The sequence below is a fragment of the Cebus imitator genome, unplaced genomic scaffold (assembly GCF_001604975.1).
Source record: "Cebus imitator isolate Cc_AM_T3 unplaced genomic scaffold, Cebus_imitator-1.0 Scaffold497, whole genome shotgun sequence".
NCBI classification, from domain to species: Eukaryota; Metazoa; Chordata; class Mammalia; order Primates; family Cebidae; genus Cebus; species Cebus imitator.
In genome coordinates this window covers 586,782-607,286 of record NW_016107812.1, presented here as the reverse complement: position 1 = coordinate 607,286, position 20,505 = coordinate 586,782, and the positions used below count along the sequence as shown (strand labels likewise).

At 50.7% G+C, this 20,505-nt stretch overlaps 1 protein-coding gene across 14 annotated transcripts in view; it reads right to left on the bottom strand.

Annotated features, from left to right (window-relative positions):
* EP400 (E1A binding protein p400) overlaps positions 1-20,505 on the bottom strand; it is a 133,127-nt gene that overhangs the window by 21,389 nt on the left and 91,233 nt on the right. For all 14 annotated transcript variants that reach the window (XM_037733183.1, XM_037733189.1, XM_037733185.1 and 11 more), the window contains 15 exons: positions 18,979-19,090; positions 18,649-18,792; positions 13,260-13,418; positions 12,986-13,069; positions 12,472-12,606; positions 12,056-12,100; positions 11,818-11,971; positions 11,269-11,510; positions 10,941-11,114; positions 7,316-7,452; positions 7,120-7,176; positions 5,287-5,365; positions 4,927-5,169; positions 3,520-3,565; positions 3,331-3,440 (listed from right to left, as the gene is read on the bottom strand). In XM_037733183.1, the coding sequence (XP_037589111.1) occupies positions 3,331-3,440; positions 3,520-3,565; positions 4,927-5,169; positions 5,287-5,365; positions 7,120-7,176; positions 7,316-7,452; positions 10,941-11,114; positions 11,269-11,510; positions 11,818-11,971; positions 12,056-12,100; positions 12,472-12,606; positions 12,986-13,069; positions 13,260-13,418; positions 18,649-18,792; positions 18,979-19,090 (1,921 nt within the window). The remainder of the gene's footprint in view (positions 1-3,330; positions 3,441-3,519; positions 3,566-4,926; positions 5,170-5,286; positions 5,366-7,119; positions 7,177-7,315; positions 7,453-10,940; positions 11,115-11,268; positions 11,511-11,817; positions 11,972-12,055; positions 12,101-12,471; positions 12,607-12,985; positions 13,070-13,259; positions 13,419-18,648; positions 18,793-18,978; positions 19,091-20,505) is intronic.

The window sequence follows — 20,505 nt, the reverse complement described above, 5'->3', positions numbered from 1 at the left end:
AGGAGGGGAGGGGGAGGGGGAAGGGGAGGGGGAGGAGAGAAGAGGAAGAGGGAGAGGAAGAAGAAATCATTTTCTCCCTAGTCTCTTCTGCTCTAATCAATTCTGCAGATGTAGCATCGCATTAATTTTTTTAGAACATCCCTCTGCTCTAAGACCGCTAAGCATTCCCCACTGCCTGGTAAATAAAACCCACAGTCTTTAGCCCAACATCCAAACCCCAATACAATCTAGCCTCAATATTACAAAGTGCCAAGCACACAGTAGCCACGCAATAAAAACCTTTTAAAGGCAGGGAACCGCTATTTCTTTCACATATCCCTTGTGTTCCATTCAAAAAGGATATTCTCACAATATCCTTTGTGTTCCAAATAGAACAACGTGCCATTCTCCATGGACACCATTCCCTTCCCCCGACCCTCTGCTCACATGACCAGCCCTGCCTTCAGAAGGGCCACTTCTGTGGATGACGCACTGCCTGTCCTCTTGAAGCCAACACCGCCTTCTCCTGAAAGCCTTCTCTGAGTCCCCCAAGTCAAATCACCAGCAAGCTCTCCACTGCTATCTGCACCTCTCTCGTGTTCCAGCCACAGAACTCCAAGAGCCTGGTGAAAGTGCCCCGTGTCCTGGAGCCACAGCACTATGCCCACAGTGCCAGGAAGGGCGCCTGTCCATCAAGAGCCACTCAAAAATATGTCGTGAACAAAATTCTCTACATTTTAAAATGCCACAAAGAAGCAGGTCTTTTTCAAAATAAAACACTAAATGCAGTGATTCTGGCTTGGTGCCTCACAGAAACAGTGGGATGTTCCTAGGCCTAACAGCTTCCGCTGTCTACTGCGGTGACTAAGCCTGAAGTCGTTCACTGCAAAGCAGAAAGAAAAGGGAAATCATCTTGCAGTCACATACCAGAAAAACTGTGTGTACCTACATTCTATTACTCAGTGTTTTAAACGGATTTACTGAAGGATAATTTACAGACAGTACAGTATGTGGTTCTATGAATTCTGATGGACCTACGGTATCTTCATGTAGCTACTGCCATGACGCACCAACCCAACATTCTCATGTTCCTCTCTGTAGCTGAGCCCCTCCTGCACCTCCAGCACCCGGCAATCATTCATCTGTTTTCCGTCTCTCTAGTTTTACCATTTTTACAATGTTATTTAAGCAGAGTAATATAGCATATGAAGCCTTATGAAACCATTCACTTAGTTGCAAAATGCAGCATGGATCATGCTTCTGTATTGCTTGGTAGGACTGGGCTGTATGAATGTACCACGGTTTATCAGCCCATTCACCAGTGGAAGGGCATTTAGGGTGTTTCCTTTTTCAGCAATCCTGAATAAAGCCACTATAAAAATTGGTGATGAGGGTTCTCATTAGGGTGCTTTCACTTCTCTTAGGGAATTGCCTAGCAGCAGACCTCCTAATGCATGGTACGGGGATGCCTGGTTTTCCAAGAAAGAATGAAACTGTTTCTGAAAGTGGCTGTATGTTCCGCATTCCCATAGCTTGTGCAAGAGTCCCAGCTGCTTCGTGACTGCCAGCCTTGTTTCCGAAGCCACTCTCCTAGACACATCACAATGGATCGCTGTGCTTGGGAAACCCGCATTTCCCTGACGACTCATGATGCTGGGCAGCTTTTCAAGTATTTATTTGTTCTTCTTCTATCTTCTTGGTGAAGTGACTGCTTAATCTTCTGCCCATTTTATAAAGTTGTTCATTTTCTTATCACTGAGTTGAAGAAGCTTTATATTTGCTTCCAGTCCATGCTTTTCGTTTTCTTAATATTGCTCAAGGAGAAGAAGTTCTTAAGTACAGTGAAGTCTAATGTATTAATTTTTCTTAGTAGCAAAGACTTTCTCCTGGAAACGTGACTGTTTTGGTTTACAGTGTCGTTTTTGCTTTTACATGCAGGCCTGTGATGCACCTGGAGTGACTTTCATATTCGGTGTGAGTTTCGGGCCAGGGCTCGTTGTCCTGCACATGGCTGCCCAATTGTTACAGCACCGTTTGCTGACAAGACAGTCTGTTCACCACTGAGTTCCCTTGGCACTTTTGTTGAGGTCAACTGAAAATATATGTGCATGTGTAGGGGGGTCTATTTCTGGCCTCTCTATCCAATTCCATCACCTACACATCTATCCTGCCAATGCCCCACCATCTAGACTACTACAGCAACGACATCTTCACAGGAAAGATGCTTTTCCAAATCCAAGAGAAACTGCATTCTATTTGCCAAAGCACTGACTCTGAAACGTCGTTTCTTCTCATTCAGGGTATGTTTCCCTGAGTCTGTTAAGTATTCGGAAAACGGAGATATAATTCTGGACTCCTTGTTCTCACTTGTGTTTGGTTCTGATGATAAAACACCCAAGAGAAGCAGGTGGTCCGAGGGCACCGCACGGCTCTGCACCTTTGCCTAGGTGTCTCCTCTCTGCCTGGGTGGGCTGCACCTACCGCTTCCCACACCTGGGTCTCCACATTCCGTAGAAACTGCCCACTCCTCCCATGCCTGCCTGCTCCTTGCACACACCCAGCCACACCCTCATATGACGCCATGTTCCCTCCCCTGAAACCACGCCCCCAAGAGGTGGCATCTCTCGGCTTCCCCACATGTGCATGGTGACAAGCACGTGGGGGGCACCTGTGGCAACAGAATCAGCAGCACACCATCACATGCCACCTTCCTCTCTAAAATGATTCTAAACACCTCTACACACACACACACCCCTACACACACAACCCCCCTACACACACACACACACCCCCCCTACACATACCCCCCCTACACACACATACACACACACCCCTACACACACACACATGCCCCAGCGCACCCTCACATGCCACCTACCTCCTCTCCAAAATCATCCTAAACACCTCTACACACACACACACCCCCTACACACACGCACCCCTACACACACACACCCCAGCACGCCCTCACATCCCACCTCCCTCCTCTCTAAAATCCTAAACACTCCTACAAACACACACATCCCTACACGCACACACCCCAGCGCACCCTCACATGCCATGTACCTCCTCTCCAAAATCATCCTAAACACCTCTACACACACACACACCCCTACACACACACAAACACACAACTACCTCATTTTTATCCCTCAGACAAAATGGAAACCATCCCCCAAACAGCTGAATGTTTCTGAAACTGACATACTAATCTACTTATTTTATGAAATTCAAACTCGACAATACTTTTTTAACCAATGGAATACTTAAAAAGAAGAAAAATTAACAGACAAGTGAATAACTTCCCCAGAATACAGTCATGGTGCATGAGCCAGATGGAGGGCAACTCACGGTCAAGGCCCCGGGAGCCACTGGCGACGCCAGGCGCTTGTTGATGGACTGGAAGGTGGCGGCTGGGACCCCTGCGATGGTGTTCACGATCACATTTCCACTCACAGTGCCTGCGGAGACAGGCGGGAGTGAGGCAACAGCGCCAGGAGAAACCGAGTCCACGTTTCAGCATTTCTGTATTTGTCTTACCAGTGGGTATGCTTGTCCCAGTAACTGAGGTTTTAATGGTTCCTGCCTATTTAAAAAAGAAAATTCACTTGAATTTCATGTCAGGCTCTCCCCTGCATAAACTTTCCAAAGTCTCCCACTTACTCAGAATCAAATCCAAACTCCACCACGTCCACACAACCACCCAGGCTGCCTCTGGCCCCCGTCCCAGCCTCCCCAGCTCATTCCAACTGGCTGTGCCTCCAACTGCTACCCCACTGTCCCTGCACCCCCACCCCACGGTCCCTCCAGCCGCACCGCAGGGTCCCTCCACCGCCACCCCACTGTCCCTCCACTACTCTGTCCCTCCACTCTGCATCCACCCTCTGTCCCTCACCACGAGTCCAGCCACACTAACCTTTCTGGCCCCCATATCAGCCACGCTCGGGGCCTCTGTACTTGCTGTTTTTGCTCTTCTCCCGATCGACTCCTTGTCATTCAGGCCTTAGCTCAAATGCCAACTCCTCAGAAAGGTGTTTCTAACAAGCCAGTCCTGCCCTGTGCCACCCTGACTCCCTCCCGAGGGTATTTAAAATGATCTCTTTAGCTGCCTCCCTCCCCTGTGGGACGCAGCTCCAGCACGTGGGCACTGCCGATCTCGCCCAGCTTGCACCAGGTAGTCTTCACAGAGGTATCTTTCAAATAAATGAGGAATGAAGTTGCCCAAGTACATATAAAAATTCCACTACAGCAAACAATTTTTAAAAACTATGGCAGGAAATGGTTCCACGTCACAAAAATATCTTTACGCCTGCCTGGTAGTCCAAAGTGTGGGTTTCCCGAATGTGACACAGCTCCTGTTCTCTGCAGGTGTGATTCTGAGCATGTGATTTCAGTGTCTGTGGCACACGGACGCACACAGTTCAGAGATGCACAGAGCGTGGGGTGCGTGGCCGCAGTCTGCAGGTCCTCACCCTGCCTTTCTTTTCTCTATGCCCCTTGTGCGCTTTACAGCTTTTCTACAACGGGCATTGAAGACTGATGTGTGTGGGTGAGCACACAGGGCCCTGCGTTCGGGACACGCCAGCACAGGCAGGACCTGCTCTACGTGTGTAGGAAGTACAGAGGTGAGGTGTCACGGGTATGCTTTACAAAACCAGGCAATTCCAAACTTCCCAGTCACCTCCACTAAAAGGGGCCACCTCTACCTGCCACATCCTGTAAAACCACTAAGCCCACAAAAGCCCTGGAGGACAGAAATGGCAGAATCTGGATGCAAACACACACTTCCTGTCAGTCTCAACTGAGCCTTTTCCCATTTCTTCAGAGGAAGGCCTACAGGCTGGAAATGTGGCACCAAGTCTCTGTTTTAACAAAAAGCACTTGAAGCAAGTGCGGGTGTGGGTGACTTCCCGTGGAGAGGAAGCCCCTGGGGAGGCCCCTGCTCACCAGCACGGCGGCACCGCCCCCCGTCGTGATTGCGGGCTGTGCCTTCGCTGACACCTGCACAGGCTGTGGCTGGGTCTGGGGCTGCGGCTGGGGTTGGGGCTGGACAGCTGGCGGCCCTGCTGACGGCTGGCTGCCCGCTGCCTGTGGTTGTGGCAGTGGCGGCTGCTGCGGGGGTGGTGGCGGCTGCGGCTGGGGCGGCTGGGCCACGGCCGGCTGCTGTGCCTTCTGCTGATCAGCCAGAGCCTGAGAGGCCGGGAAGGAAGAGGAGTCACTGGAGGGGCGAACCCGGCCTGCACACCCGCCAGATGAGGTCCCAGCCACCACATCTCCCCACTCAAGCAGAAGGGCCCAGACCGCTACCTTTTTCTCTTTTGCGATTCGCTCTGCACGGAGAGATGCGACCTGGATGGGAGGCAGCGGCTTGTCATAGTTGATTCCACTGAAAGACAGATGCAAAGGTTGAAAACATAGGCAAATTTTAAGGTGGACAAGTGCCCTAGATACCCATGCTGTCACATGCCAAGGCAGCTCAAGAGATGAGGACATGAAGCCAGGCGCCCAGCGTGCCCTGCAGGAGATGAAGCCGCCTGGACCCCGTCCTCAGCCTGGCACCGAGTCCTCTTCCTCCTGAGGCCGAGCTCGCCCGCTCTCTGGGAGAAGCACATGTCTGGTATCCCCAGCATACCTGCAGCAGCCTGCACACCCACAGCCCGCCTCATGTGTCTGCACTGTACTCTGGAAAATCACCATCTACCCCCGCTATGAGGACACCCTCGAGTTCATCTCCAGTGAGGTAAAGGAGGGCGGGACTGCGCTTCTCACTCCCCACGGAGTGCCCAGTGTCCACACCGTGCAGGCTCGCAGCAGGTCAATAAATATTAGTTTGGTGAATGCACTCTTCATTTAATTGACAACATGAATCAAATGCCTGGTCTGGGCTTCCAGGCACTAGAGTCCCAGTGACCCCAGCGCTCCCATCAGAAAACCAACAGGTAAAATGTGCAGTAGGTCTGAAGACATACTGCCTGCTATGAAGGAAAACAGCAGGGCAGGGGTGCAACTCTCAACAGTGTGCTCTGAAAATGGAGGGCGGTCAGCGAAGCCTGGCGCACGGTTGCCAGCACACTCTTAAAGCACCCTGGGGCCAAAAGTCAGGCCCAGGCAACTGCAGAGCATGGGCAGAAGGGAGTCCTGGGAGATGGGCTCTAAGCTGACACCCTCTGATAAGGACCGCTCTGCCACTGTGTGGAAAGGGGGCCACAGAATGAGGAAGCGTCAAACTGCCACTGTGTGCCAGCAGTGCCTAAACCAGACGCACACCGTTTCATCTGGGCAGATCTCCTTTCCAGTGTTTTATGGGAAGAGTCAAACGGTCAGAAACACTGCAGATACCCACTTGCCTGGCACTAGGGTTCCACTCTGGGGTTCTGTCATCCGAGTCTCATCCCACGGACTTTCTGGCATCTACCCATCCATCCATTCCTCTTGGCATTTCCCCTGTAGAACTTCAGGGAAGTTCACACACCCCTAAGCGTGACGTGTTCTTAAGACATGGCTGGGATGGGCCCACTGGCTCATGCCTGTAATCCCAACACTTTGGGAGGCTGAGGCGGGCAGATCACCTGAGGTCAGGAGTTCAAGACCAACCTGGTAAAACCCATCTCCACTAAAAAGAAAATAGAAAAATCAGCTGATCGTGGTGGCAGGTGCCTGTAGTCCCAGCAACTCGAAAAGCTGAGGCAGGAGAATTGCTTGAACCTGGGAGGTGAGGGTTGCAGTGAGCTGAGATCGCGCCACTGCCCTCCAGCCTGGGCAACAGAGCAAGACTCTGCCTCAAAAAAAAAAGACATGGCTAACAAAATCAGTGCCTGAGAGGCAGGGCGCGAGGAAGAAGGCCCCTTGTAGTGGACCACACAGCCCTGGCACACTCATCACGTCTGTCAGCAACTTTCCCCACCAAGGGCTGGCAGGGACAATCCCTGTAACACAGAGATAGGACAGGGGCCGTCCCATGCATGTCCCAGCCCACAGCAGGAGAAGTGCTGTCTCTCCCTCGGGCTCTGTGAGATGCCATGTCCAGCTGATGCCTGAATATGCTAAGTGCACAACGATTTGCTGAACTCACTCAACTTAGATGACACTGGAAGGAAATCCTTCCCAAGAGTAACAAATGTGTCACAAATAGAGAAATACCTTTCTGCTAACACAGACGCGTGCTTGGGGTTCTTCTGAAAGGGATTCATGCCAAGCCTGCAGTACAGATGGTGAGACCGCAATTACTCAACAAAGAAAACATCTGAAGAAGAGTATGTTAAAAACACATCAAAACCAAGCTTCACACAATCTACTCAGTCGTAATTAATGTAACAGGCGCACTTGGGAAACATACAGAGGTTTGATTGGGGGGCTCCTCTTGCCCGCGGTCATTTTCATTAAGTCAAAGTGGCTCGTGTACAGCTGGGTGTGTGTGGCATTCTCATCCTGGGCATAGATCTGGCTTGTACGGAGAGGACGGTTGTTTTTACTCTGAAACGAAATTGACGAGAGTACATCCAAATGAGGCAGCATGGACAGATGTTAGCACTAGACACAGGGCTCACTGGGTGGGAAAAGCCGGAAGCTGAACTCGCCACGGCTGGACACAGACTTCCTTTTCTGAGTCCTTCTTTCCAAGTCCAAGTCTGACCCGACAGCAGCAGCATGAAGTGGCTGTCCCTGCAGACTGCTATGACACTCCCCAGCCCATACTAACTCTTTCCGGGTGTTTTCTCACATAAGCCCCATAATCACCCAAAAAGGGAGGTCTCCATTGTGGGCTGAGGGAACAAAGCAGGTGTGCAAAGTGCCCAAGGTCACATGGCAGGTGACCATGTGGAGCAGGCTGTGGGTCTTCACCTGCTAACACCAAGTGGCAGTGCAGACCGCCCTGGACACCACTGTCCTCTGTCCATGGTGGATAGCGAAGCTGGCGCATGCCCAATGGTGTCTCAAAGTACATTTTTGGGGCGTCTTTACTCGTGCTTGTGCCTGGCAGTCTTTCCTTCATAAATCACACAGCTAAATAATGGGTCACTAAAATGTGGGCTGCTTGCCCCCAAGACATCTTAGCACCCTGCAGAATTTTAAAGCAACTCCTTATTCTGTGAAGTGAACCACCATCCCAGGGATGCTGTCTGTGCAAGGTCAAGGTCACAGAGGCAGCGAAAAGCCAAGACCAGAACTCAAGCACCTCCTTCCTCACCCAGGCCTCTTCCCCCGTGCTCCTCTAAACTCTGGTCATTCTCATGAACAGGCGTCAAAGAGAGCATGCCAAGGCGAAAACCAAGACTCTCACATGCCACAGCAGTACAGGCCCGGGTACGGGTGTGTCTGCACGTGCACACACATACATGTCTGTGTGCACACGTATCCTCCACTGTTAGAGGAACACCCTAAATTCTGAAGGCAGCACCAAGGACAACCAGAACTAGAAATCAACATGCAAGGCCACTTCACGTCAGTCTGCTTCCGAACACTGTACTATATAGGGAAGCATCTCCTCCTGTCTGTCAGCCTAAGAGGAAGCAGGAGAAGCAGGGAGAAGGGGTGCGTAAGAGTAAGGCAAGGCCTATCACACATGACGCTGGACAGGTAAGCTGAGCCAGGCCAGAGGCGGAAAGACTGTGTGTCTGGAAACGGAGCTGCTGTGCAGGTTCTAACTGGCATGAATGCCCCTACCCACATGGTACACTGGAGCCCCGCAGGCTCTGAGAGGTCGGGCTGTCCCACGCACACACACATCCGACCACTGTCACTATCACAGGCTTCCACAGGGTGTGAGGGACATGGAGGCTCTTGTAGGGGGCTTGGCAAGTCACCATGGGGTCCTCTAATGCAAAGAGGCACATCCTTTACATACAGAATGAAAGGCTCTAGAGAAAATTCTAGGTCTCAGATTTCTGTTGATTCCTAAAATACAGGTTAAGACTGAATCTTACTCCATGCTTTCCTGCACAGGCTCTTAACAAAGTGCTCCAACTTACTCAGAACATCACCTCGGCTGGGTGTGGTGGCTCAGGCCTACAATCCCAGAACTTTGGGAGGCTGAGGCGAGTGGATTACCTGAGGTCAGGAGTTCGAGACCAGCCTGGCCATCATGGTGAAATCCCATCTCCACTAAAAATCCAAAAATTAGCCGGGCGTGGCGGCAGGCACCTGTAATCCCAGCTACTTCGGAGGCTGAGGCAAGAGAATCACTTGAACCCGGGAGGCAGGGGTTGCAGTGAGCCGAGATCATGCCACTGAACTCCAACAACAAAACTTCGTCTCAAAAAAAAACCCACCCCCACAGCTTATAAACATTTTTGCCTTCTTCTTTGGATTAGCTTCATACATCAGCTATAAGAGAAAAAACGACTTTAGCTTTACTTTTTTCCATAAGGTAATGGCCATTATTATAAAGGCTTCCAAAACACAGAAACCTAATGCAAGATTCCAGGAAGTCTTTTTGGTGAAAGCACCAGGAGGGGGTATTGCAAAGAAAACTTGCTTTTCTATGTTCAACAAAAACCAACCAACCAACAGTTTGAGATAAGTATTTTTATAAAAATGAAAACAAAGATGACTAAAGCGTGGGTACAGAAATACACGAAGTGTGACGCTCGCATCCTGAGGATGGATCTGGCTCCTATAGAGAGAATGTAATTCTCACAAATTAGAAACAAAAGGGTGAGTATGATAAAGTGCAGAACGCTTGCCTCTACGGTATCTGCCCACCCCGTCCCACGCCAGAAGACGCGCCCACAGCTCCTGTTTGGATGGGCTCCATGAGGTGAACTGAAAGGTGGTGGTCCCTACAGGCCAGCAGGACATCTGTCCTGGAAGTGAGGCAGCATGTCCCCCAAGGGGTGTGGATACCAGCAACGCGAGCACAGCAGAGCATGCGGAGGCTGCTGGAGCGGGGGCTCTGGATGCTGTCCTGAGGACAGAAAGGCAGCCAAGCAGCAAGAAGGAGGTGCCTGAAGAAAGCCAGATGCAGAACGGGGAGGGGTGACTCAGCTAGAGGGAGGGCACGCCGAACGCCTGCATGTTACTGACCAGCCACCTCGCCTCTTCTGCGGACAAGCTATAACCACACAGCTGACTTTTTACATGAAAGACCAGTGATTTGACTATACTATATGTAAATAACACTTGCAGCCAGGCGCGGTGGCTCACGCCTGTAATCCCAGCACTTTGGGAGGCTGAGGCGGGTGGATCACGAGGTCAAGAGATCGAGACCATCCTGGTCAACATGGTGAAACCCCGTCTCTACTAAAAAAAAATACAAAACATTAGCTGGGCATAGGGTGCGTGCCTGTAATCCCAGCTACTCAGGAGGCTGAGGCAGGAGAATTGCCTGAACCCAGGAGGCGGAGGTTGCGGTGAGCCGAGATTGCACCATCGCACTCCAGCCTGGGTAGCAAGACTGAAACTCTGTCTCAAAAAAAAAACACTTGCAATACTTATAGTTAACCCTGAAACAGAGAATATTATACTCGTCAAAATATTGCAGCAAGCTAGTTATTTGGCACCAAAATAGCAGAGGTAATAGTAACCAACTTTTTTTTTTAAGTCAGCCATGGACAAAACAAAGTGAGAGGTCTTATCTTTTCATTCATCCAAAACCTCCTTGAAAATGGATATACACATGACCAAGTATTCGGATGACACCCTCACCATCTTAGAAATGACCATGGCAGTGCAAATGTTGGTATCAGATAAAACATCAGGTATGAGGCCTGCTGCCAACACCAGGCACGATCCCAGCGAGCACCACGTGAACACCTCCAGCACTGCTCATGCCACAGGCAAGGCACGGTGCAGATATCTGACCTCGCTGGGTCCACCAGGAGCCTGAGGAGATGGACTTTCATCACAGACTCACAGGGACGAAGAAGCCCAGTCAGTGAAGAGCAGACTGGAGCCGACACTGCAGGCCAAGGCCACCGCACCTGCCCGTGTTCTCCTTGGAGGACAAATGAGACCGTGCTCACCTTCCCCTCCTCCCGTGGAATGATGACGTTCTCATAGCGATTTCGGCACTGTTTGGAAGAGCGGTAGATTCGGCTACAGGAGTTAACCACGTCACTGACAAGATCCCAGTTAGGTGTGTGAGCAGGTGACACAATTGTAAGGTTCAAAGGCAGCTCCAGTAACTGCTTTACAGCCTAGAGAACAAGGTTTCAGGTAAAACAGGTGAATACACACTAAGTCAGAAGGTCTTCCCTCCTGCCAAATTCCCTCGTATTGAGTTAGATGAGCAGACGTGGGGGAGAAAAATGACCAGTCATGACTGCTGGCACGAAGACCACGCCCACTCACCTGCAGAAGCGCCCAGTCCTCACTGATGAGCCACTCGGGGTTGTCTTGACCAGGCTCGGCTGTGGGTTTGGCAAACGTCGGCAGAGGCTTGGCGAATGGCGCCTGCTGTTTCAGCAGAATATTCTTCTTCTGCTCCTTGCCCTCTCTGCGAATTTTCAGCAGGCCTGGTGTTGCTCGGTCAAACAGGGAGCGAGGAGGGACGACCGCCTCCCCGTGACGCTGCTTCTTCTTCCTGCCTGCAGCTGAGCAGAGAGGCCGTCTTCAGCAAGACAGTAAACCAGGGAATTCCACAGTGGCGGGCAAAACACAAAGCAAACAGTCGGGCAAGTCTGGAGGTTCCCGGGCAAAGAGGCCACAGAAAGCATCTGCCAAAGGCAGTACCGCTCTTGGGCCTTCACAGTCAATTAGAACGAAACGCAAACACAACCTGTGCAGCTTGTGATTATCACTTGCCCTGAAGCAGACAGGCAGACAGCAGAAAGTGGCTGACGTGCGGGGACTCCGCAGGCCAGCATCACCCAGGTCATGCGACAACCTGCAGGTGCACACCTGAGGGGTCTGTTTTGTGCCGCTTCCGCTCCTTCCTAACATACACGGGAGGCAGCTTAGCCTCCGGGATGGGAGTGGCTTCATACATGAGACACATGACCGAGTCAAGGTAGATGTCACTGTCATCCTGTGGCGGCGTGGGCGGGGTCCAGAGCTGCAAGGAGAAGGGAAGGCCCATGAGACGTGGAACTCACAGCAAGCTGCCCATGCAGACCCAAAGACAGAGGGCAGCACTCACCGGCATGACTTCCGTCTGTCCATCGGCATCTTCGCAGACATACTCCTGGAGGGAACACGGCAAACTTTAACTTCCAGCAAGTATCAGTTTCATGTTATAGGCCGTAACCCATTTAGCTTCATACTTATTAAGTCCTCCAAAGAAGTCTGATTGACATGACTATTCATAAGACTTATAAATGTGTTTTACTCAGACCTGGCAATGTAAATCAAGGAAAAGTCAGTATCTAACTGACAATCTTAAAGTGTCAATTTTTAAGAAAATGATGCTTTGAGAACATGAACGAGTTTGTTTTGGTATGAGGGGGTAAAAACTCCTAGGCTTTCTCATGTCAGTGCACACAGACTTTGAATAAGCCAAGCAAGGCTGAACAAGTGCCCCTCGGCAGGAGGGCAAGAGGGCCCCGGGCCGAGTACCATGCTGTAGGCATCCTCGCGTGTGTAGGTCAGGAGCTCTGCCTCCTCCTGCTCCAGCCGCAGCCGGGCCTCCCGCTCCTGCAGGGTCTTCAGGTTCCACGACTCCCACGCCCTCACTGCAGCCAACACTGCATCCTGATGGGGAGAGCAGCAGGCACTTTCAGGATCAGAAGCGCAGCTCAGAACAGCCCCTGAGTCCCCGTTCCAGGTCTCCCTGCTGTCTCAGAGCCACAGGTTCTCTACACATACTGCCCTGCAATCCGTCACCCCACAAGCAGCAGCCTGCTGCAAATCAAATCAAAGACATTGAGGGGAGCACACGCGCCACGGTCCCTAGGAGGGGAAAACAGGTGGCACCGTCCCTAAGGGCTTCTCAAGACTCTTCATTTTAAGCTAGTTTCCATACTGGTGCCTTTTGTGACTTTCATTTAATGAAGTCACATTTATTTCAAATCAAATTTAACTCTGAAAATACTGAGATTTTTTTTTTACTGACCAAAGTTGATTCTCTTACCTCACTGTTTTTCTCTTTTTCTTGCTCAATGGAAGTATGAAATAATTCCAGGTAATTTAAAGCATATTTTTCAATTGGTGTAAGCTGTTTCAAAAATATATTTTTTGAATAGGGTTAATAGCAAGCTAATAAAATTGAAGTTCCTTATACAACCCACTCACCAACACTTGAATCAAAAAAGTGATTTTTCTTGGTTGAAGTAAACCATAAATAAATATTTCATAGAAGCGTCAAATTTTAAAATATTTAGTTATAAAGGAAAACACGCCCAAACCTGCTCCATGAAGTCAGCCAGTTCCTCTAACTGTGATGGTTCTTCATCACATCGCGAGTTCTCAGAGTCTGACGACAGAGCATCAGCGTGTGGTCCCGGCACCCCTTCCTCTGCGGACTTCTGGGCATCCTCCTCCAGATACTCAATACTCTTGAGGGCCTAAGGAAAGTCTATGTTTAGATTGCCTTGATAGACTTTTAAAATGAGGGTAGTTTGAAAAAGAGCTATCCTATGTAAAGTGAACGGAGATGCCTGCACTGTAATCAGCCAGTCTCCATAAAGGCAACCCACTCCTTCCTTGAGGTTCTCTTACAGGTGCAAATGATAAAGTACTTAGGGAATACAAAAAATGAAGAGGGAAACCTCCTGGGCCTTCCTAATCTTAGTACTGACTTGGATAGGCAGGCCCCACGGAATTGCTGAGAACTGACAAAGACAAAGCAGGCCAGGGTGCCCAGGGCCAGTGAAGTTCCCAGACCAAGAAAGGCCCAGAAGGCTCCATCTCAGACCCACTGCACACCACTGCCTGCAGCTCCCGACAGACACAACAGGACAGGGGCTGCTGTCCAGGAAACAGACAGTAGATGGACAGGCAGAGAAAGTCCACAGCGAAATGCAGCATGGGTAACTAGAAACACAGTACAAAACAGCTTTATCATAGTGCAAGACATGCAGGGTGAAGAGCTGCTCCTGTTCATCTGCCGAAACAGCCAGAACACACATCTGATAGTTACCAGCAGATGTGGGCAAAAGACACCTGAGACGGAGGTATGCTTTTTAATTAGAAGATATAAACTGGAAACTGGTACAATCTGCTCCAGGGCAATCTGGAAAACCCACAAAGTTATATAATGCTACCTGGACGCTATACACAGAAGTTATTGCCAGACTAGGGGTGCACCTAGACAGCAAACATAAAACAATGCAACATGTAGAAGAAATAAGGGGAGGGTGCGTGGTAGCCTTCAGGATGGCAGGGAATCTCCTCAGAAGAGCACAAAAAGCACCAACTATAAAGACAGGGGACATGGGCCCTGGATGGTGTCAGAAGTAGGAACTTCTCATCAGCACACAGCGTTTAAAAAGGCAAACCATAGAATGGGAAAGATACATCATGTGTCTCCAACAAAAGCCTTTTATCCGGAATAAATAACTCCAACAAGTCATTAAGAAATAGAGACAACTGGCTGGGTGCGGTGGCTCACGCCTGTAATCCCAGCACTTTGGGAGGCCAAGGGAGGCAGATCACCTGAAGTCAGAGATTCAAGACCAGCCTGGCCAAGATGGTGAAACCCTATCTCTACATCGCTACTAAAAATACAAAAATTAGCCAGGCACGGTGGTGTGCACCTGTAATCCCAGCTACTTGGGAGGCTGAAGCAGGAGAATCACTTCAACCTAGGAGGCAGAAGTTGCAGTGAGCCAAGATCACGTCACTGCACTGCAGCCTGGGCAATGAGTGACTCCATCCTTAAAAAAAAAAAAAAAGATAACCCAATTAAAAAAAAATTGAGAAAGCTCTTGGCATTTCATATGAAGAGGCACTCAAACTCATCAGTCAACAGCAAAACTACAAATTAAACCACAATGAGACGAGCCTGCATCCGCCTGCAGCTGCAGTGAAAGGACAGCAATCTGCCTCCACACCACCACCCCAGCAGCCCCACAGCACGGGCATCCCCGGCACAGCCACAGTACCTACTGCAGTCAAGCATATGCAGCCTGAACTGCACATGCGTGCTTATTAAAGGAATGGGTAAAACCATCCACAGGAGCACAACTCAGATTAACAAGCCCACCATGGCCACCAGCCGTAGCTCTGAGAAGCTGCAGTGTACTCACACAGAACTCGACAGCGAAGAGGCGTTAACGACTGCTACGCACAAGAAGCCAGACCCAAAGGAGAGCACTCCACATAAAGAAAGTGCAGGAGCAGGCAGTGCTGTCCAAACGCACAGGAGGCAGCACCGCTGGGGGACAGGCCTTCTGAGGAGCCAGCGGCATCCTCCTCCTCCAGATGCTGGCTACTAGGTGCGTCTACTGACTGAATGAACACTTCTCCAGCTGGAATCTTTGTGATGTGCACACTTTTCTGTATGTTTTTCTATGTCAACAAGGACTTTTGTTAGAACCATTTTTCAGGCACAAATCTGATGAGCGTTGCCACTGACACAACAATCTTATAGCCAAAGAAAGTACGGAAAAGCAAGCCACAGTCCCGTGCGGCAGGTCCGAGCGCAGCGTGCTCTGCTGGCAAAAGGCAAGGCTAACCTACCTCTCTGTCTCTAAGGGCCAGTCAGCCACTGAGGAGCAGCTGTCCTCCTCGCACACCCACTGCAGCGAGTCCTGCCGGCTCTACCTTCCAAAGATGCCCTGCTGCCCCTCACATCCCCCAGCTGTCCTCCCCAGCCCTGCTCACTGGTGTTACTGCTCTGGGCCTCTTAACTGGTCCCCAGGATAGCCCCTCCGTGCTACAACTGAGTCTCAACACAGGACTCAGAGCGACCTCACCGCAGCTCGACTCAAATCCTTCCAAGGGCTCCCTTCAGTCAGGCCCCCCGGACTCAGAGCGACCTCACCGCAGCTCGACTCAAATCCTTCCGAGGGCTCCCTTCAGTCAGGCCCCCCGGTCACGCCCTCCCTACCCCTCAGCCACACCGACCTGTCTGCTGTGGTGACCACGAATTCTCCCCTGGTCTCGGCACTTCACACCTTCTCCTGAAAATAAGCTACACACTTTACTCACTAGTGTGGTTTCTGCCTCTCTCCTTACTAGAATAACAGCTTCATGAAAGGTGAAACTTTCTCCTGTATCCCCACTGCTTACAACAGTGCCTGACACACAGTAAGGCAATCAACAACTACATTTCAAAAGAATCTGCATGTTGGAATACTGTGCTGCTGGGGAACAATAAGGCCAAGATGGAAACTCTCCAGAACTGCTGAGGCACACCTGGGTTGATCCCGTGTCCTGGCTGCTGGGACAGTGCCGCGATGGGCACGAGGGTGTGCTCACCTCTTCCACGCGCTAATTTCAACCCAGTGGATAAACACCCAGCAGTGGGATTGCTGGATCATCTGGAAGGAGCCTCGCCCCCTCTCCTCCACGTCCCGGCCTGCAACAGCCCCCTCTCCCCCACGTCATGGCCTGCAACAGCCTCCTCTCCTCCACGTCCTCGCCAACACTCGCTGTCTTTTGCGTTTTGATGACACTCATCCTAACGGTGCCCGCTGATACCTCATGTGGTTTTGATTTTCCTGAGGATTAGTGATGCTGGACATTATTTCATACACACATCGGCCACTTATATGTTTTCCTTCCAGATGCAGGTTCAGGTCTTTTGTGTATTTTTGTTTTATCTTCGAGACAGGGTCTTGCTCTGTCACGCAGGCTGGAGTGCAGTGGCGTGATCGTGGCTCACAGCAGCGGCGTGATCGTGGCTCACAGCAGCCTCAACCTCCTGGGCTTCAGTGATCCTCCCACCTCAGCCTCCCCAGTAGCTGGGAGTACAGGGGCTCACCACCAGACTCATAATTTCTACAATTCTTCTCGTAGAGATGGGGTTCCACTATGTTGCCCATGCCAGTCTTTAACTCCTGGCCTCAAGTCATCCTCCAGTCAGTCTCGGCTTCTCAGAGTGCTGGGATTACAGGCCTGAGCTACCACACCTGGCCCCAGTTACACTTTTGTGTTTCCTTTTTCAATCAAAACTCAACGAGGTTGATCCATATCTCCTGATATGTAACAATCTGTAAGGTATTTCTATGCAAAGGAAATGATACACAGACAATCTCTGGAAGAAACGTGAGAAATGGGGCAGGGGCAGGGCAGGGCAAGATTCAGGTCCTTTGTGTATTGGCTTTTCGTGATCAATTCTCAAAGGTCTAGGTCATAGGGGTGGATCCCTCAGGAAGAGACACGCTCTGGGGCTGGGGGAGTGGGTCTCGCCCTGCTCACCCTGTGAGAGCCAGTCTATTGCAGAAGCCTGCTGCCTGCCACCCTCGCTCCCTCTCTCGTCCCATGGCCTGCACATGCGGCTCCCCTCCCCTTTCACTACCACAGAAGCTGCCTGAGGCCCTTGCCAGACAGACGCTCAGCCCTGAACTCTGCTGCCATCAGAATCATGAGCAAAATAAACCCCTTTTTAAAATAAATTACCCAGTCTCAGGTATTCCTTTACAGCAACACAAACGGACTGAGACAGTAGTATTTCAAGTATTTCTTACTTACTCAGTAACTGAGTAATGTTTAGAAATGGAAGAGGAGATAGCACCAGAGTTGGTGAGAACAAGCTGAGCACAGGCAAGGAGGGGGCTGCCACCACGAGGGCGGGAGGCTCATCTCAGGTGTCGGGAGGCAGGTGCTGAGGGGGCTGTGTAGTGTGCCTGGTCTGGTCTTTAACGCTTTCACAGAAAAGAAAAACACACAGGGAAGCCAATGCAGTCATGTACTCAGTCAAACAGCGCAGGAGAAAAGATGCACAGGGATGCCAGCTCCTCCCAAGTTAAGAGGCACAGACATGGGCACCCCACAAGAAGCTCTATTTAATATTGAGGAGCCTAAATATTAAATAGAAACAATCATGAGGAACAGAACAGAGAGTGAAGACATGAACTCAGCCCATAAGAGGGGCTGGGCCACAGGAGGGAGGAGGGGACTCAGAGAGCAAAGGCAGCTGAAGGCCTTCATCTCCAGAACATGAGGCAGCAGGGCTTTGGCGGGAGCCGCGGGGACAGGGAGGAACAGCAGCCCCCTGATGGGTCTGTGACGTGTCCACACAGCAGCACCTCCAAAAGGGAAATCGAAGAACCCACACATGGCCTCTAAAATCTTCTAGTACCCACGCTGAAACAGTCAAATATTTATATAACCTGACAGCCAAAACACTATCACTTCAACAGGTAGTCAACATTCCGAAGAATCAACGCGACCCTGTGTGTTCTTTCTGATACTCGGTCTTCACAACCGACCGGCACCTTACACTCCACCCGAGTGCAGGCTGGTGGGAGGAGAAGCCAGCGCAGCCAGCTGGAGGGGGGCAGGGGCGGCACTGGCAGAGCCTCCAGAGAATGAGGCAGAGATGGACTTCCACAGGGAGGGGAAGGAGCTGAGACTGTGGGAAAGCACAGAGGAAGATGGCAGGAGCTGCCTCGGTGACAGAGGCCTGTGGTCCACAACCTTTGCCCTCATTCCCCTCCCTTGTAATTACAGTTCAAAATCCCCAGGACAGAAAGAAGGGAGGAGGGAGGCTCCAAAAGCAGGGACAGGGGAAGGGGGCTTCAGGCCAGGGAAGAGTGGGGACCGAGCGCTCAGAGCCCCAGGGGAGAGCGCAGGTGTTCCGACAGTTCCCACTGCACAACTCTCCAGCCAGATTCAGCATATTCTTACCTCTATGAAAGGTCTTGCAATTTTGGGTGCTATGGTTTCCGTGACAGAAGGTTCCTGAGAAAGCACCACAAACTCCTCAGCTTTGACCGGGAAGCCAGCATCATCCATGGGAGAATAAACCTCAAACAGCTCCTGGATGGTTCGCTGAACACAGAGATGCGTGTTACTCCCAGTAACAAGGTTCGAGTGTGCGTCTGACCCGAGCTGGAGACCCACGCCCCTCCTAGAGCCACCAGGCCCCTGCTTCTCACTAGAGTGTATGAGCACCATGCAATGCCACATGCCGCACGGTGGACCTCACCTCAGGGACGCTCATCGCACACGGAGTACCTGAGTTAAGAACGCCATGGAGTAGTCATTTCCCTGAGCAGCCACTTCTCGGATCAAATCTTTAGTTCCATTTTTCAACAATTTCTCTTCAATGGAATTGCCACTCACAAGCCTGCAAACAAAAGACACAAAATGTGAAGTCGGTCACCCGGAAACAGCGACAACATGTGGGGCGCAGGATGCAGATGGTGACCCACAAGTCCATGTCCCTCCTCCTCCAGGTCTACCCCTGCTCGGAACGTGCCTTCGTGGGGCGCCAAAGGCCGCTCTCAGCCAGCCCCCCAGTCTCAGGTCTCCCGCCTGCAGACAGCCAACAGCAGGCCCCTGCGGAAGACTCTTGGCTGTCCCACCTGCCATCCTGTTTTTCTCCCACCATCTCAACCTGGAAATGTCCCATTCGGTCCTTCCAAATGTACCTCCAGCATCTGTCTTCTCTGAAGCTTTCACTGAGCCCAACTGCCAGAACTGATCACTTCACAGACTAGCTTGTGAACACACTCTCATGAGACATCTCATTCTCATGTAATCATAGACACTTTCATCTTTTTTGTTTTTTTGTTTTTTTTGTTTTTTTTGACACAAAGTTTCACTCTTGTTGCCCAGGCTGGAGTGCAATGGGGCTATCTCAGCTCACCGCAACCTCTGTCTCCTGGGTTCAAGCGATTCTCCTGCCTCAGCCTCCTGAGTAGCTGGGACTACAGGCGCCCGCCACCACGCCTGGCTAATTTTTATATTTTTAGTATAGAGACGGGGTTTCACTATGTTGGCCAGGCTGCTCTTGAACTCCTGACCTCGTGATCCACTGTACCCAGCCACATTTTCAACTTTTTAACCTCTGTACACTACCAGACCCACAACAGATGCTCAGTTAAGACCGTGAGTTGCAGACGTGACCCCACTGGACAGACAGTGCAGGGAAACATGGCTTCCTTAAGACTGTGTCACTGTGAACACAGAAAAGACAACGCAGTCTGTTGCCTTCCCATGAGGCTCATCTGCCTATAAAATGCTAAGTGCTAACCCCTAAAAAAGCTCAAATTAAAGAGCTTTCACAGCATGATTTTCATGGAGATGAAAACAAATTTCTTTCAGAAAATTCCAAATTAAAAGGAGCCTAGATATTAAATACAAACAATCATTGGGAACAGAACAGAGAGTGAAGATATGAACCCAGACATACAAATGAACTAAATACAGAATAAAGAGAAATAGCAACACGAAGGACGGACGGACAACTTCATCAACAGCAAAACACCACCTGGGAAGACTTTCATGGCCTTGAAATGAAAATCTCTTTCCTGATTATATTACCACATGCTCATCGTAATATATTTGATTACATAAAAGTGTAAGAAACAGGCCGGGCGCGGTGGCTCAAGCCTGTAATCCCAGCACTTTGGGAGGCCGAGGCGGATGGATCACGAGGTCAAGAGATCGAGACCATCCTGGTCAACATGGTGAAACCCCGTCTCTACTAAAAATACAAAAAATTAGCTGAGCATGGTGGCACGTGCCTGTAATCCCAGC